This window comes from Chaetodon auriga, chromosome 19 (genome assembly GCF_051107435.1).
Source record: "Chaetodon auriga isolate fChaAug3 chromosome 19, fChaAug3.hap1, whole genome shotgun sequence".
NCBI lineage: Eukaryota > Metazoa > Chordata > Actinopteri > Chaetodontiformes > Chaetodontidae > Chaetodon > Chaetodon auriga.
Genome location: NC_135092.1, coordinates 6418550 through 6434898, shown reverse-complemented (window position 1 = coordinate 6434898; position 16349 = coordinate 6418550). Strand labels below are relative to the sequence as shown.

Sequence of the window (16349 nt, the reverse complement as noted above, 5' to 3'; positions counted from 1 at the left end):
CTGCACAGGATATTCTCCTGAAATGCATAACGAGGCACCAAATAAACAAATAAAAATACAAAGGTGATGATGATAATGTGTTATACTGGCATGCACAGTGAGAGCAGGACAGAGCCGGACAGGCTGAAGAGCAGCAGAGCTGCTGCTGTATGTGGACTGACCACTGGCTGCTGCCTGTCGTAAACAACTCGCAGAGAACAATGGGCAGGGTTGGGTTTACTTTATCCGATTATAAAAATATGCAGACATCTGTCCTCATGCAGACCGAGAACCTCTTCAGAAGCATCAAGAAACGCAGATAAAACCACGATGAGATGTTTAAAGCATCAACGTCAACTAAATCCATCACCGGGTCTTTCCAAAAACAAGTCAGTCCCACCGCCGACAGCTAACGTTAGCTGGGAGCAGCGACCCACACTCGGTCGGGTATTCATCCTGCCTGTCAGCCGTGTTCAATCGGCGGAGAAGCAAGGCCGACAGCTCGCGTTTAGTCAAACAAGGCACATGCGTTGAGATTCGCTGTAAGAAAACCACATAAGATACAAATAATCAGACCTGTTTACCTGTTAGAGTAGCTGCACTCCACAGGGCGCCGCCATCTTGAACACCTCACAGCCCATCCCACCACGGTCAACCTCCGCTGTCGGGCTGCATGCAAACTAATCCCACAAGTTAGCGCCCCGCAAGTCGCAACCGGAACTTACACCAGCCATTCACCCGAATAACACCTAAAAATAGTTAGTTCAATTACATCTAATAACTCAGACGTAATGTTTTCATCTGTCGCCCGACAAATTTTTCGCTCTATTTCAAAGCTCAGAATGTTTTTCCCATCTCCTCATTGGTGGAAGGATGAAGTGTATGTAATGCGGTTTCGCGTGACCCACATGTGAAGAGCGCACGCGCAAATAAGATTTTTTTTTTTTCCCCCAGGTAGTGGAGCGATCTGTATGGAGGCCCATTTCTGCCAGAAAAAAAAGTACTAATGAAAACTGCTGAAAAGTTAGGAATGGCAAAGATACACATGTATGCTTGGGCAAAACAATGACTGCGCAAAGCAAAATGATCAAATACTTGGATATAGTTGAGTAACTGAGTACTTTAATTTTTCTTATGTTTATTTTTTTAGTCAGGCTGTGCTATTAAATATTTTAAGGAGGGGTACCAGTGCAACTTGCAACTATGTCCCATTTGTCAAATGCATATCAACACCGGGAGCAGTGTTTCTGCTTATAACATTTTGCCATGGTGCTACACCACAAAAAAATAAATAAATAAAAATAAAAACATAAACAAATTTCAATCTGGTCCACTTCCTCATCAAGAGTTTGTTACTCTGATTGATCCCCTCCCCCAAGGAGAGGGAGCGAGGCCTGAACGGGGTAGATAGAGGTGACCCACGACCAGATTATCAGAGTTTATAAGAATGCAGCATAGTGATGATAAAACTATTTTTATCGAGACAAATATAATGCAGACCTACAGATGTGCATGCAACCAGAGTTTGGCCCGTCCATATGAGTCAGCTGTCACTCTGTTATTGTTAGTAGAGAGTCCAGTCGACAGAGTAGTTCATGCACTTAATTGATAAACCAAATCAGTGCTATCTTATCGTATTTTTAACATCGTTAAAATGTCTCAGTTACAAAATAAACATTAAATAGAAAAATCCACATCATACTGAACTGATAATGTAAGTCAACTTGACTTTGGCAGCCGTAGGATGGGTGCATGGATTAAAACAGTTTGCCTGATCATGTTTTTGCGACTGTTACGACAATTGGCAGTCAAGTTCATGTTCATCTCTTTGGACTTTTTGTTTTCAAGGTCAGTGAAATCAAATTGCAGCTGTGAAACCTGGAACACATGATATACTGATACTTCATTTATTCTTTTTCTTTTTTGCACTGTCAATGGCCGACTGTTTCGCACAACTTTTTCTGCGAATTTTAATATTTCGATTTTATAATTTAATGGTCTGCCTTCAGAGAATGCACGAAAAATGATATTGAACGACTCTATGTCAGCGAGCTGATTAGCGCTATGGCATCCATTAACAGCAGACAGAGGCAGCGAGAAGCAGCATGTTAAAGTTTGTTAGAGCTAGAGTTAGTTTTTGTTCTTGTAGGAACAGGGAAAAACTTAATAAGCCGGTTTTGGTAAGTTTTAGTTACTTTCGGCCGCGTTGTAAGTGTCTTTTGATGAGTTAACAAGTTGACAAGTTAGTTCAGTGAAAGAAGAAACTGAAGGTGTATGGCTGTATTTTTCTGTTTAATAAGGAAAATACATGTAAGAATATTTCTTTTCATGACATTTGAGAGTTTATTTATCGGATTTAAAAAAGCTAATAGAGCTTGTGCAATCTAGCAAACTAGCCTTGTTGCAATGATTTGTGATTGGATTTAGTGTTTGAATTTTTCTACCAGTTCCTGCTCACATGTGCCGATGATGAGGTTCTTATTTTGTTGTCTGTGTGGCTTTATAATACAAAGCAGGAAGGATTTGCTGTTTCCACTTAAAACAGTGAAGTTGACCTTTCGCCCTTTTGATGTAAAATGTCATCACTTTTTGTCCTTAGATGAAATAAGATGATGCTTTATTAATCCCACAGCAGGGAAATTTGCGTTACAGCAGCAAAAGGGATAGCACAATAGCATGGAATGATAAATAAGTAAGCAATATAGTATGGCCTTATTTGCTTTCTTGCTGAGAGTTAAATGAGATGATCGATGCTATGCTCATGTATGGAGATCTTTGGAGCTCGTGTAGAGCTGGGAGTTGATTAGCTTAGTTTAGTATAAAGACTGGTTGCATGGGTAAACAGCTAACCTTGCTCTCTAAGGTTCAGTTGTTGTTCAGACTGATTTAGAGAGGTGTTGATTCAACTTTCAGGTCATTTTGGAGGATGTAGTTGGTGGTTTTGTTGAACTGTGTTGCATCATACAGAGAAATGTTCCTGTCGACCATTTTCTGAAACATCATTTAAAGGACAAATCCGATTTCCTTCAGCAGGACAACTGCTGGGTGTTCATATACATCACAAATACTTCAGAAAAGTCATCCATCTTAGCAGTGTGTCCTTGTATCCAAACAGAAAGCCGGGACCTGCTTAATCCATGAAATACTTTAGGCAAGTTCCTCACCAGTGTAGTAAAACAAATTAACCTGATGACACAAGCCATTCTCACTCCCAACTCATCACACATGGATGCTCGCTCAAGATCCCAGGAAAAGTCCACATGTGGAGTAGGCTGGGGTGGTTGGATGGGTCAAAACAAATACACGACTTTCACCCAGGCGACCACTGTTTGTGTCTCATGTGAAACCAAGAGGGAATGTTGATTTCTTTTTAACTTATCTACAAACACTTCTGTACTTCTGACAGATATAGCTTGTATGCCATAAGAAAGGGGGAAAACACTACAGTTTTAATACTATTTAAAGAGTTAATTTTTTTTTTCAAATGTATTGATGTTTTTTATAATATCTAGTTTTGGGGGGTGCTGCTAAAACATGATGGAAAATGGCTTTTTCTTAAAGCACTCCTTCACTTTGAGACTTTTTCCTTTAAAATCAAACAGCATATGCCAAAATACCTGCAGTCTCTCTCCTGTGAAAACTATTCTGATTAAGCAGCTGGCGTGACAATATGTACCAGAGGACTGATAATTTGTTTTGGCTCCCTCGTTTGAGATTTTAAGTCTGCTAATGATGGACATCCAGCAGAAAGTAAACAGCATGCGAGCAAAATGGGACTCTGAAAGCCAAAAGTTAATTAGCAAAGTAAGGAAACTGTTCCACTGAGGTTGCTTTGGTGATGTGCTACAGCGTAAAATAAACAGACTGGCTTCAACTTAATTGTTATTGCACAAGTGCCAGTGTACACTTAAATTAGGTTTTGCTTCAAAACAGAAAATGCAAATAGTGGTAGACATAAACTTGAATGAATTATGACATGTATGCTAGGAAGTAAGCTGTCAGCTTGTTAAAATGTCAGCATGGTTCTTTTGTGTCTGTATGACTATTATTTTTTGTTATCCTTAATTCCAAAATACAGTGTATAGTTGGCTGAGCATGTGTGCTCTATTACAGCAACACTTACGTCTGGAAAAGGACAAAACAAGAACAAACTGAATCACAAACAGAGCAGCACAACAAACACACAGGCAGAGGCAGGTTTATTGGTGAAGTTTCAGAGGTCCTCATGCCTTTAACAGGCCTCATATCAGACAATATCAAGTCCATTCAAGCACAGTTTGTCCAGTGCTGTGCTATGTGTGTCTGTATTTATACATCCTTGTTTCAGGCTTGCAGACTCTGGTCCTGCAGGAGTTGCATGCTCGACCTGTGGGCAGTGAAAGTCATCGCAGCAGAAGTGTCAGACCTTCACAAACAGTAATATAAGTAATACAAACACTGTAGTTTATTTTGTAAGGCTCCTTTTAAACTTCAATATATAAGTAATTGAGAAGGTAAGACTGAATAAAATTTAAAATCGCTGCATTGGCTCCCCGTGCATTTCAGGATAGATTTTAAGGTTCTTTTATTAGTTTTTAAATGTCTTAATGGTCTTGCGCCTTCTTATTTATCTGACCTACTGTTACCCTACCAACCCTCGCGGACCCTGAGGTCCTCCGGTACTGGCCTCTTAACCATACCAAAAGTAAGAACTAAAACACACGGGGAGGCGGCCTTTATTTATTATGGACCCCGATTGTGGAACAGCCTGCCGGAGAGCCTCAGTGCCGCAGAGACTGTTGATGTTTTTAAAAAGAGGCTCAAGACCCACCTTTTTAATCAGGCTTTCAATTGATTTGTTTGATTTACCTTATTCCCTTAATCACGCTTCTTAGCATGTCTATCTTTGTCATATTAGTTGCATGTTTTAACGACATGTTTAATTGCTATTTATTTCATTTACTCATTTTATTTAATTTTATGTTTATGTCTTAGTCCCTTGGTTTTTAGCTCCAGTGTTTCCTCATGGGGGTCCTTGGTTTTTAGGTCAAGCGTTTCCTCATGGGGGGCCCCCCTCACTGGGAACTGCTTCTGGCCTACTGATGGGGGCGCTGCTGAGGGGACGGCTCTGGCCTGGATGGCTGGAGGCCTCCGCACCTTGGTGTGGGGCCTTCTGTCTGCCTGGGTCGGGGTGGTCTCGGGCGGCGCCCCCTGGTCATGAGCCGGGGGCCCTCTCAGTGTGGATGGCCCCCAAAGGTGGCTTACTACTTATCTTATCCGTATGGGTGAGTGTGCGTGTGTGTCTGTGTGTGTGTTTCTGTATGTAGTTATGGGGGCGGGAGGGCTGGGTTTTCTTCTCTGTTGTTTTTAGCCTCTGTGAGGCGCTTTGTGTTGCTTTTTAAGTATGAAAAGTGCCATATAAATAAATAAAGTTTGAAGTTTGAAGTTTGAATCTTCATGGGTCCAAATTATGATTAATTCATAATGAAGCAATTAATATAGGTTAACATTCTAGATACTTGCTTCTTGATACAGTCATTTTTTCTATTCTATTACAAATTATCAATTATTGTGTTGACATTCAGTGGATAGTAATAGTGAAATACCTGACCTTTCACACACACACACACACACACACACACACACACACACACACACACACACACACACACACACACACACACACACACACACCGAAACATCTCTTGTCCTGAACACTAACTCGACTCAAGATTTAGGATACACACTCTGTCCACAAGATGTCGCTCTTGTACTTCTTCCCTCATACAAATCCTCCACTCCTGAAATGTTTCTCGACTCCTCAACGCAATGATTTTTTTTCAACAGGATTTGACACGCTGTCATTCTTTTATGAAACAGTTTTTTTTTATTATTATAAATAAATAATATTAAAATTTTTTACTGCCTAATATTAATCATTTCACCGGCTCTCCTGTCGCTCTGTAGCCCAACGTGCGACACTGAAGCATCCCGTGAGGAAATCTGTCATGTCTGAATATCAGCATGCTTCAATAAATACAGAGTCAACAGTCGTAATCTCCCAGACTGGTTTGGTGTGTGTTTTGGTGTGTGTGTGTGATATGGAGGTGCCGCAGTCTCATAGATCTTGCACACAACACAGTCGCACACACATTGGGCTACTTCGAGTAAATCCCGTAAATCAAACATTGTGAGGTGGAAATATTTGGTCGGGTATTTTACCTTTTCTTCATTATTTTATGTTTTTTTTTTTTCTTTGAACTTTATTTATTTTTTTAATTAAAACGTTTCAAAGTTTGCTTTTAATTGCGTTTTTCTGGGATCCGCGCAAACTGCATGCGCGTAAATGATCCCTCGTTTGAGACAGTGAAATCCTCTGCTTAAAAAATGTATTTCTGAAGTTCAGTTTGAGCCTTCAAGCCTAACATACCTTCTTCCCGGAGCGCTGGTTGTTTTGTGTAACTGTTCCAGGGCCAGCAAAGGCCCTGTGTTTTTCTACGCAAATTTCCACCTGCAGGTTGGCCTTCCATTGGTTGAAACCACAGTCAGATTCCCCTGCGCAATTATCTGATTGAAAATCAGGGAGGGGAGAAAAAGAAAGAGCAACAAGTGTGATGCTTTTACACTGCTTTGCTTTCCTGACTTTTGGGAAAGGATTTTGCGACGTGTTTTTCCTCCGATGAGCCGCTTCACATCCAAAGGAGAAGGAATTAATTCTTATTATTATCAGGCCGAGCGCAAGTTTCACTTCGACGGGAACCTTTTCAGTTAACGGTGAGTATCTGCTGACAGTAAAATACAGCCTAAACGCTGCTGGAGGGAAACTTTTACCGACTTTTATTACTTTTCCAGCAGTGACAGAATAGTATAAACTGTAGAAATATCAAAAATGTGCTAACGCCTGTTAACGAAAAGGAAGGGGGAAAAATATTTTCTGCTACTCAATTAGCGCTAGAGTTCAATTTATGTGTATCAGATTATAAGAAATTAAATTACAACAGATTCACCACCTATAAATAAAGACTGAAATGATGTTAATTAAATATAAAAGGAAAGGATCTTAGACTTAGACGCTCGTGTTGACAAGCAAGAAATGGGGTATCTTACTAATTTCCACCATTTATTTCAAAATACTTTAAAGCGATATTGTGTCACTAACCATTATTTTTGGGCGCAGGATCAACATGCCGCGGTCATTTCTGGTGAAAAACAAAAGGTGTGCGTCATATAATGTGCACCGATCATATGAAGAGGAGGCGAAGGCCCCTCAAACCACAGGTAAGACTGGATAAAAAAAACAAAAACACAAAAATAAAGAATAAATTGAAAAAAGATCTGGATTTGTGAGGAAAGCAACGGTTTCAATTAGACTCCTGTCTGTTTTTGCTGCCTCGTGTCCTTATTTTAACGCCGCTGCTGCTGCGTCTGAAACATTTGCATGATTTTCGATTAGTCGGCAGATTTTTAAACGGACCTGCATTAATCATGTATATAATGTTAACAAACCCATATATCTGTCCCCAATTCAGCATTTCAACCTTCAAGGTGTTTCCCATCTAGACAAAAAGTCCTCCAAGAGGAGCTTCAGGGCTTTGTTGTTATAGAACATTGACTCGCTCTCTAATCGCGCAGAGCTCAGAGTCATCTGCTCGAATGAATCACACTTTTATTTGCTGTGGATTTGCAGAGGTCCCAACAGAGGCCGAGAGCACAGACTCCTCAGACGGGCCTCAGTCGGAGGGACAGAGTGACCCTCCGGAGGGCCGCTTGCTTGAAAAGGAGGAGGCAGAGCTTGAGTGCCCCTTACCTGCTCACCCAGAGCCAAGCAGACCCCCTGTGGCTCCCACACAGCCATACTACCTAAATGGTGAGCAGCCAGTGCATTCATCTCCATCCTTTTCTGCTACATCTACAGGATAACTTTTAATCAATTATTCATTTTGTGTGTGTGTGTCTGCATGTGTGCGCCCTCAGAGTCTCACATGCCAGGTTTCCCTCCTTACTACAAGCCCACCTACGCCTGGGAGCCGCTGCCTTCCTCCTACGAGCTCCGTCAGATGAGTTTCAGCCACGCGGTGCTGCAGCACGCCAGCAATCTGTATGGCAGCCACACCAGCAGCAGTGCACAGCCTCAGCCTCTGGACTGCAGCACACACTACTCCCCCACCTCCAACACCTACCACTGCATCACCTGTGAAAAGGTGCGCACCACGTTAGCCTCACGCCCACACATGCTGTACAAACCATAAAGCTTTCATTTTTGTTGAGAAACTTGTCATCCAGCCACAAGGCCAAATGAAAAAGTGCATGTATTATATAAAATGGGTTCACTTCTCTGCTGTCAGCCACGACGTTAAAGGACTAACTCTGTTTTAGGTGTTCTCAACGCCCCACGGACTGGAGGTCCACGTCAGGAGGTCGCACAGTGGAACCAGACCTTTTGGCTGCAACATCTGCAGAAAAACCTTCGGCCACGCCGTCAGTCTGGAGCAACACATGAACGTCCACTCTCAGGTATGTCAGTGACTCCAAATAAGAATAAAATTCAGCTTAGTGGAGTTTTCCAAAGATTTAGTCTTGGACTTTCATAAAGTTTGTGGACTTGCGAGCGACAGACAGAAAAAAGTAAAAAGGTATTCAAACATTTTGTCACTTGTATGCCTGCAAAGTTCCTACACTTCCCAAAATGCATTAGTACCTAATACTGCCTGGTAAATGGCCACATCTGTTGATACTGATGTGTTTTTAACATATGCTCTGTGTAAAAAATGTGTTTTCTCCATGCCCAAGCTGAAATGACCCAGGTGAGATCACAATGACATCATGAGGGTTATTTTCTGTCTATAGAGCACATTATAGCACATGTTTGTAATCTGGGCAGTACTCCTCATGATGAGTAAACCAATCTGAGCTTCCCAAAGTCCGAAATTTGTTCATTAGTTGTTGAGTCAATAATCAATAAAGTTCTGACATTAAATCCAGTCTATGATTATTCAGCAAAATGGTAATTGGCTTATAAATTGATATTAACTTAATTAAAAGATCAGTTGATTTCACTAAATCCTGGTATTAGGTTTTACAGTGTAGAACTGAATAAAAATAACCAAATAATCTCACCTCAAGGCACATTTAGTAGCTGTTGGGAGCTAAAAAAAAAATTGAGCTTCATACATAGGGAAAAAAAAAAGACAGCCGGGCATTGTCGGATGAAGACCAGGTGGTATGACCTTGTGGTGAGATTATATTGTCAACTGCTGTTTCCACAGCCAAAAATGAGCTTTGAAGCTCAAGACGTACTGGTCATTTTTTGATGATAGCGTAACACGTTTTATACTTTTGTCTTTGATCAGGAAAAAAGCTTTGAGTGTAAGATGTGTGGCAAGTCATTCAAGCGCTCCTCCACCCTCTCCACGCACCTGCTCATCCACTCAGACACGAGGCCTTACCCCTGCCAGTACTGCGGCAAGAGGTTCCACCAGAAGTCTGACATGAAGAAACACACGTACATTCACACCGGTAAGTCGCGGCATGGAAGTTGTTTAGGTGGCCATCTTTTTTAGTATACTAGATCTGCAGTCAGCTGCTTTTCAGGTGCAGCATGCAGGAGTTGTTTCCAGGAGTTCTGTGACTACTGATAAATCAGAAAAAGAAACTTAAACAAATGTGCTGTGGATTTGCATATCTGGTTTTCCTGCTTCACGCAGGGCTCTGTAAAAGAAACTCTATGCTGTCCACATTTGTTGCTTATAAATGTTTGACAAATCTGAACAATGGCACAATTCTTCACCCATAGATATTAATGCAAACTTTACCCTTCTGGTAAAAGCACTTGGCACCATTTATGGTACGGATGACAAACCTGATTATCTAGAAGCAGAAAAAAGAAAACTGAAAACTTATTTATGAAAATGATTTTGAAAATCATCCAAGATTTCGTCGTGCAGATTCCTTACTGTTTTTTTCGGTGTGTCTTGTATTTTGCAGGTGAAAAGCCCCACAAATGCCAAGTGTGCGGTAAAGCATTCAGCCAAAGCTCCAACCTGATCACCCACAGCAGGAAACACACAGGCTTCAAACCGTTTGGATGTGACATTTGTTCCAAGGGCTTCCAACGCAAAGTGGACCTCCGGAGGCACCACGAGAGCCAGCACGGCATGAAGTGAAGGCCAAAGCGAGCAAGAGAGCCTCAGCAGCAAGCGTTTGTACGTGTACAACACATTTCTATCAAAACAATGCGCTGATATTGATGTGATCTGCATGTCTGATACATTTCGGACATCCTTTACAGAGAAACTATAAGAATGAGGAAGCTGTGAAATCACATTCTAATTGAAAGGGATTCAAATGTGTCAGTTAATATATTGGAAGGTGTCATCTTTCCCAGGTGTGTTTGCATATGGATGAATGGGAGACGTGCTGATGTCACATATGTAACAATTTTGAGAAAACAACATGAACGTTATTTTTTGTTTCATATAATTTATTTAACTGTGAGCGACTGTATGTTGGCTGTGTGTGAGTTTAAATGCTGTCAGCTGAAATAAAGGGTTAACTGAGTTGGACAATCTTTGGAAATTGAGATACGATATATAATCCTTAGTAGCTGGAAGGTAAAATACACGCACATGGTTTGTTTAAGATGACACAGCGAGCACTGTAAACACACTTTTTCTCCGTGTTTGGCTCTTTCTGTGTGTCTTTCTGAGTCACTTTCCTGTCGGAGCAGGATGTAGAATTACAGCCCTGCAGCCTCAGGTGAAAATCTCTTGCGGGACCAGAGATAGTGTATAATGGAGTAATCATGTATTCAAATAAGACTCCTGGAACACCATGCAAATCTGGGGCCAGAGAGCTGCTTCTTCCTGACAGTTGACTAGAAAGCAGATGATGAAAAGCTCAGTGACATACTTTCATTCTGCTTGATGCTCTGCAGCTTCCTTGTCGTTACACGGGAGGCGAAACCAGCTCAGTAATCTCAGTGAAAATCAGAATTGCACAAACTGTCACCTAGACCATAATGAATTTTGGCCACACACCCTTTCATACATGCAGTGTAGCTGCTTGGTCTTTACAGTGAGGTGAGGGATTCATAAGAGGCAGTGGAAAAGGGATTGATTACTTAGTCAACTGTCACCACACCCAGCCAGCCTGTTGGATTTACCTCAACAAACAAATGGTGGCTCTAACGAAGACTCACCACCTTCCTCAAACACCAAACCTGTTAGGACATTAAGATGCTTGGGGCAAATCAGATCATCACCTGGACCTTTTAAATCTGACTGGATGACTGGATGAAGTCTGGTCAAGAGTTAAAAATCCATAATACCCATTGCTGATGTAACATCAGGATGATAACACATTTTATCAGCTGCATGGATCCTACACAGGATGTAAAATGACACAGATCATGAAGATCATATAGAAATTAAAAGATGGTATCATGACTTCAACAATGGTGTATTCACCTATGCTGGTTCAGAGGGAGTCAGTGCTACAGAAATCAGTGTTTGTGCAGGGAAGAGGAGAGGTGAAGGCTTACTGTCTGGCAAACAAATCTGAGGTCTTTATGCAAAATGTGTTTATACTGCCAAGGCAACAGGGTCCGCCATGAACCTCCACAACAGTTAGACCTGCTGCAGCAGCCGCTGCATCCTGGTGTGAGGGCACAGAGCAAATCAAAATCCTGCACAGGTAACCAACAGACAAGAGACAAAGAGGATCATCTTGGGTGGGACTAAACAAACAGGATATGGCTCCTGAAAGGAGAGGGGCGGTGCTGAGGGTGTAGCCTGGGGGAAAACAGGAGAAAATGAGGAAAACGTGCAGGTCCACATGCACATGAAGTATCTCTTCACTGGTGCACAGGTGCACGGGTGTGAAAGCTTTCATTTTGTTTTTTAACACAGAGGTGTGACGATGCAGCAGATGAGGGCTGTGCTGTGCTGGAGGTGTTCTGTGGTTATTCAGCCCTTATTCATTTGCAAATGCGTGTTGCCTGTGGTGTTGTTGTATCCTTGCAAATTTACATGATTTTCTTTCTTAACTTTTCACCTCTCACTGAGCGTCACGTGGGAAGAGAGAACAGAGAACACTTTCTGAAAGTTTTTCAGATGCTGCATGAAAGGGTAAATGGAGCCAACAACAGGAACATATCTGAATGTACGTTAAAAGTGTTGTTTGCACTCTATCAGGTACCCATAACGTGCACAAGTCGCTGCCTGAACAGGGGAGTAACAGCAGAATCTGATACCAGAAAGCAGAAACCACACTTAGTGCGGTCTCTCAAAACCAGCACACCCAAATCCAAATGTAGCTCTATCAAACACACACACACACACACACACACACACACACACACACACACCTGGCAAAGAAATGGAGTGCAGAGCTAAAATTTGTCTTGCAAATTGGTTCTATGCAAATGATCTGGTGGCAGGTACTGTGGAAACGCTGCAGGACAGAAGGATGGCTGAACACACCTGAGGCATAAATGACACATTCATGGAAGACAGAGAGGGAGATCCCCAAGATGGGTCACTCTCTCCCTCTGATTAATAGACCTTTTGTGGCAACATGTCTCTCTAACCGACTCATGTTTTGAAGATAAACACCACCCCCAAAAAATCACTTCTACATTTGTAGCACCCAGAGTAACTCTCTGTTCTTCCTGTTTCTACCTTTAATCTGATTCCTTGTCGGCTGTTTCAGCAATTTAATATTCAAACGACCTGTCTTTCATGTTTCTCAGTGTTTATTGCATTTGAAACACAGCCCTTTCCTCGCAAGACTGCATTAGACAGAGTCACGTGTTTCCATGCTTTTAATAAAATCAGAGCACACTTGTAAAAAGAGAAGAGTGGAATCAAAACTAACAAATATTGCAAACTAATTATGGACACTTTGAATTGTGAATTCAGGGTATGTTTATATAAGAATAAAAATTGACATGTTTATTCAAGTGTCACAGCAGCAGGAAAGAGGCCAGGAAAGGTGGAGCTTACAAATCTGTAGGAAGTATATGAGTATAAAAACACTCTCACAGAAAATGTAAGATATAAAAAGACAATAATTCACAAATGATTTTTGTGTAATTTTAAAGAGAATTTAAAAATGGATGTTAGACGTAATGAAATATCATTGAGACACAAATCTGACCTATGAGAGTGATTGGAAATGAAGAAATAAGCTGAGTGTTAAGTTTAAGGACTTATAATAAAGAATTATGTTGTCTGTGTGGAGTCGGCGCTGAATGACATGCCAGTGATCACATCGCTCACATCTGTTTTTAAAACAGATCCAAAAAGGAAAAGAAAACTGTCAGCAGATTTCCTCTGCGTGACTGGACACAGGAAGATACTGCATGATCACATCCGCTGTTGTCACACAGTGTGGGGGTGTCATACTTTTTGATTGCCGGTGACACTGTGCTGTGGTGCAGCATGGCCTGCCCTCCCATAGATAAGCGCGGTGATGATGCGTAAGAAAGACCACGCCCACAGAGTGTCAACAAGAGTGATGAGAGGGGAAAAAAAAGATGTATTCTGTGTGGTTGCTTTTCTGGGATTTAATCTATTTTGTAAGTAGGCAACACAACACTGGTGCCTGCTGTAAATGGGAGCCTGGGAAGTAATTTTAGTTTCTAAATTGTGTGTGTTTACATTCGTTCCTCACCAAATGCATTTAATTTTGTTGCAAAAATGTAATTTATCAACGCGCCTGTCTGGCGTGCCAATAAAATATGTCAGCAGTGGTAAGTGCTGATACTGTTGGTTTGTCCTCCGTGCCCTCCGATCTTGGATGTAAGCCATGTGGTGAGCAGTATCCTAAGAACCACATGCCATCGCCTTCTCTGCCTGTTTCCCTGCAAAAGCTGTCTGATAAAAGCAAAAGAAAAATGAGGAAAATATGTACTTTTCCGAAAGTAAGTTTAGCTATTGCTAATAATTTATTGTTTTTTAATTCATTAATTGTGTTTGCTTAATAATGGAAAGCTGCAAGAAGGTTTGAAGGCAGCATCATTGCAAGCAGACTGTAGTGCAGTGGTTTCAACCTGGGGGTATTGTTCCCTCCAGTGGGTCATAAGATAAATCTGAAGGTTCATTAGATAGTAAATATGAAAGGACAACAGAAAAAATAACATTTATGCTCCTTGAAATGAGATTTATTTCTTCACACACTTCTCTCGTGTGTCACAAGCCAAAAAGGTTGAGAGCCACTGGACTACTTTACTGTGCATCTTAACTTTTTCAGAGTTGCATGTTAAAACTGCAACGCTTGAGCAGCTATGTGACAGTCACAGACAAACCTTTTATCAGAGCCACTTGTTGAACAAATTTCCAGACTGCAGTGAATGCAATCACTGAAGTCAATCTTGAGTTTTGCCTACAGAAAATGACTAAGCTTCATTGGTGTGGCCTAATGTCTATATCACATCACACATTCAGATATGGCTGTACATATAGAGAGCCTCTCTGGCTGACAAACAGCCAGCTGCAGGTCCAGAGGTTGGAGATGCAGAAGTTGAGGGAGGGAATGACAGGAGAGGGGATATGCTGAGTGAGCTCAGAGTGGGAGCAGGGGGGGTGAAATCTGAGGCCTGCAGACTCGTTCAGCGTCAGCCGGGAGGTGGACACTCTCTGATAACCTTATCATGGCCTCCCCACACTGTAACGGCTAGAACAGGGCAGCAGAGCTGCAGGGAGGAGTGGACAGGCCCTTGACAGAGATAGCACCAAGGGCTGGATGAATACTCGATGGACGAGGGCCCCCTGGAGAGAGAGAGAAAAAGTAAAGACAGAAAGATTGTCAAAATCCTTACTTCACCGCGGCACACAACAGATTGTCAGTCAGAGCCCCTCCTCCTCACATCCCTCCCACCAAACGCTGCGCTTCGGAGCACTGTGATTGGCCAGGCTCAATGTCGCCATTTCTGTTTTGACTGAAGCTCTGATGGTGTTCACAAAGTTGGCACAGCTGTATGCTTAAAATTTCCAAAAATTACTGTAGAAGTCAGTATAGAACATACAGCAATGAACTAAAAAGAACAAATAGTTAACACAGTGAAGAGCGTAAAAGCAAACAAAACAAACTGACATTTAAAAGAAAAGCAAATAAGTTGGCAATAAAAAATGTACTAAAAAATTCAAACAAACATCAGCCTACAGAACCAGTTACCCTCTTCGCACCGCTCCTCTGAGAACTGTGTGCCAGAGGGTTTTCATTAGCAGCGGTGTGGGTTCCCAGTAAAGAAGTGAGGGAGGTTTAAAGTTTCCTGTCATATCCTCAAGTCTCTTCTTCGGAGGAAGCGTGACTCTTTCAAAGGTGAAGGGTACCTGGCAGTTCATTTAGCCACATTCAGCTCTGATGTTCTCCAGTACTGAAGCAGCCTCATTGCTGTTATAAGGCCATATGCAATTTGAACTAGCAGAAAAAGCACAGGTGTGACTAACAACATTAACAACGCCTCTGTTCTATTCAGCTATCACACTGAGCCATGTCAGCAAACGCCATTTAGAGCTCCATCATTGTATTAATTACACCTTTGCTGCTATAGACACGTCATGCAGTCTGCTGTGAGAAAGAGTCACATGACAAAAATCATAATCAGGTTCATCTCTGTGTATCCAGTGCAGAGACTGATCCAGGAACTGCTTAGCCTAGTTTAGCACAAAGACCGGAAGCAGGGAGAACGTTTCACGTAGCCATAAGCAAACATAAAAAACACAAGGCTGTCCAATTTACTCTGTATGCCATATCAAAAGTAAGATACTGTAATACGATAATAACATCCAGCTGCTTCAACTCAAATGAAGGTGATTAAAACAAAAGTAAAGATGGCAAAAGGACCACATTGTTAAGTCCAGCGTCCGCCCTTAAAGGCTTGAAGAAAGAAGACAAACTAGAATCAAAGTAAACACAGTGTCACATCAGGCCATAATTGCCTATACAACAGAATCTTAAATAACTTGGCAAACACACAGGCACAACTGTTTCTTCAGAGTCTTCTGTCTTCTCTGAGGGGATGACAGTCTGTTGACAGTTTCTGGGAGGGACAGCACACAAATCCTCTTTAATGAGGTCCTTCTGACAACAGTGGATGTCTCTGATGTCCTCTGACAGACCAAAAACACTTTGAGTGGCTGTTAAAATAGTCAATACTCAATATGAAATAATAGCACCTAGACAGATCCTTCGCACAGATTCAGGGCATTCAAGAAATACTGTTTAACTTTGATGGAAGCAAATTCCATCATTCGCTCAGTCAGAAAATATCCTTCAGCGATGCATTTTGTTTGGTTTTACATCGCCACCTCGTGGTCAAATGCGCACATTGACTTCGTTGTGACAGCTTCAGTTTTCTTATCTTTTTTTTTTTTTTGTAATTGAAAATA

The 16349-nt window shown here is 41.6% G+C and overlaps 2 protein-coding genes across 2 annotated transcripts in view; one reads left to right on the top strand and one right to left on the bottom strand.

Moving 5' to 3' along the window:
• tsc1b (TSC complex subunit 1b) overlaps nucleotides 1-689 on the bottom strand; it is a 28491-nt gene extending 27802 nt beyond the window's left edge. The window contains exon 1 of the mRNA XM_076757988.1: nucleotides 564-689. The gene's annotated coding sequence lies outside the window, so the exon portion shown is untranslated. The remainder of the gene's footprint in view (nucleotides 1-563) is intronic.
• A 5332-nt stretch (nucleotides 690-6021) lies between these two features.
• Nucleotides 6022-10519, top strand: gfi1b (growth factor independent 1B transcription repressor). Its single transcript, XM_076758422.1, has 7 exons — nucleotides 6022-6732; nucleotides 7136-7236; nucleotides 7646-7825; nucleotides 7933-8159; nucleotides 8335-8472; nucleotides 9309-9474; nucleotides 9943-10519. Exons 2-7 carry the CDS (start codon nucleotides 7143-7145, stop codon nucleotides 10119-10121), a joined length of 984 nt encoding a protein of 327 aa, XP_076614537.1. The 5' UTR covers nucleotides 6022-6732; nucleotides 7136-7142; the 3' UTR covers nucleotides 10122-10519.
• Nucleotides 10520-16349: the final 5830 nt, after the last annotated feature.

Coding starts and splice junctions, on each gene's coding strand:
- gfi1b (XM_076758422.1), top strand. CDS start 7,143: ATGCCGCGGTCATTTCTGGTGAAAAACAAAAGGTGTGCGTCATATAAT. Junction 7,237..7,645: donor GAAGGCCCCTCAAACCACAG/GTAAGACTGGAT, acceptor GTGGATTTGCAG/AGGTCCCAACAGAGGCCGAG. Junction 7,826..7,932: donor ACAGCCATACTACCTAAATG/GTGAGCAGCCAG, acceptor GTGCGCCCTCAG/AGTCTCACATGCCAGGTTTC.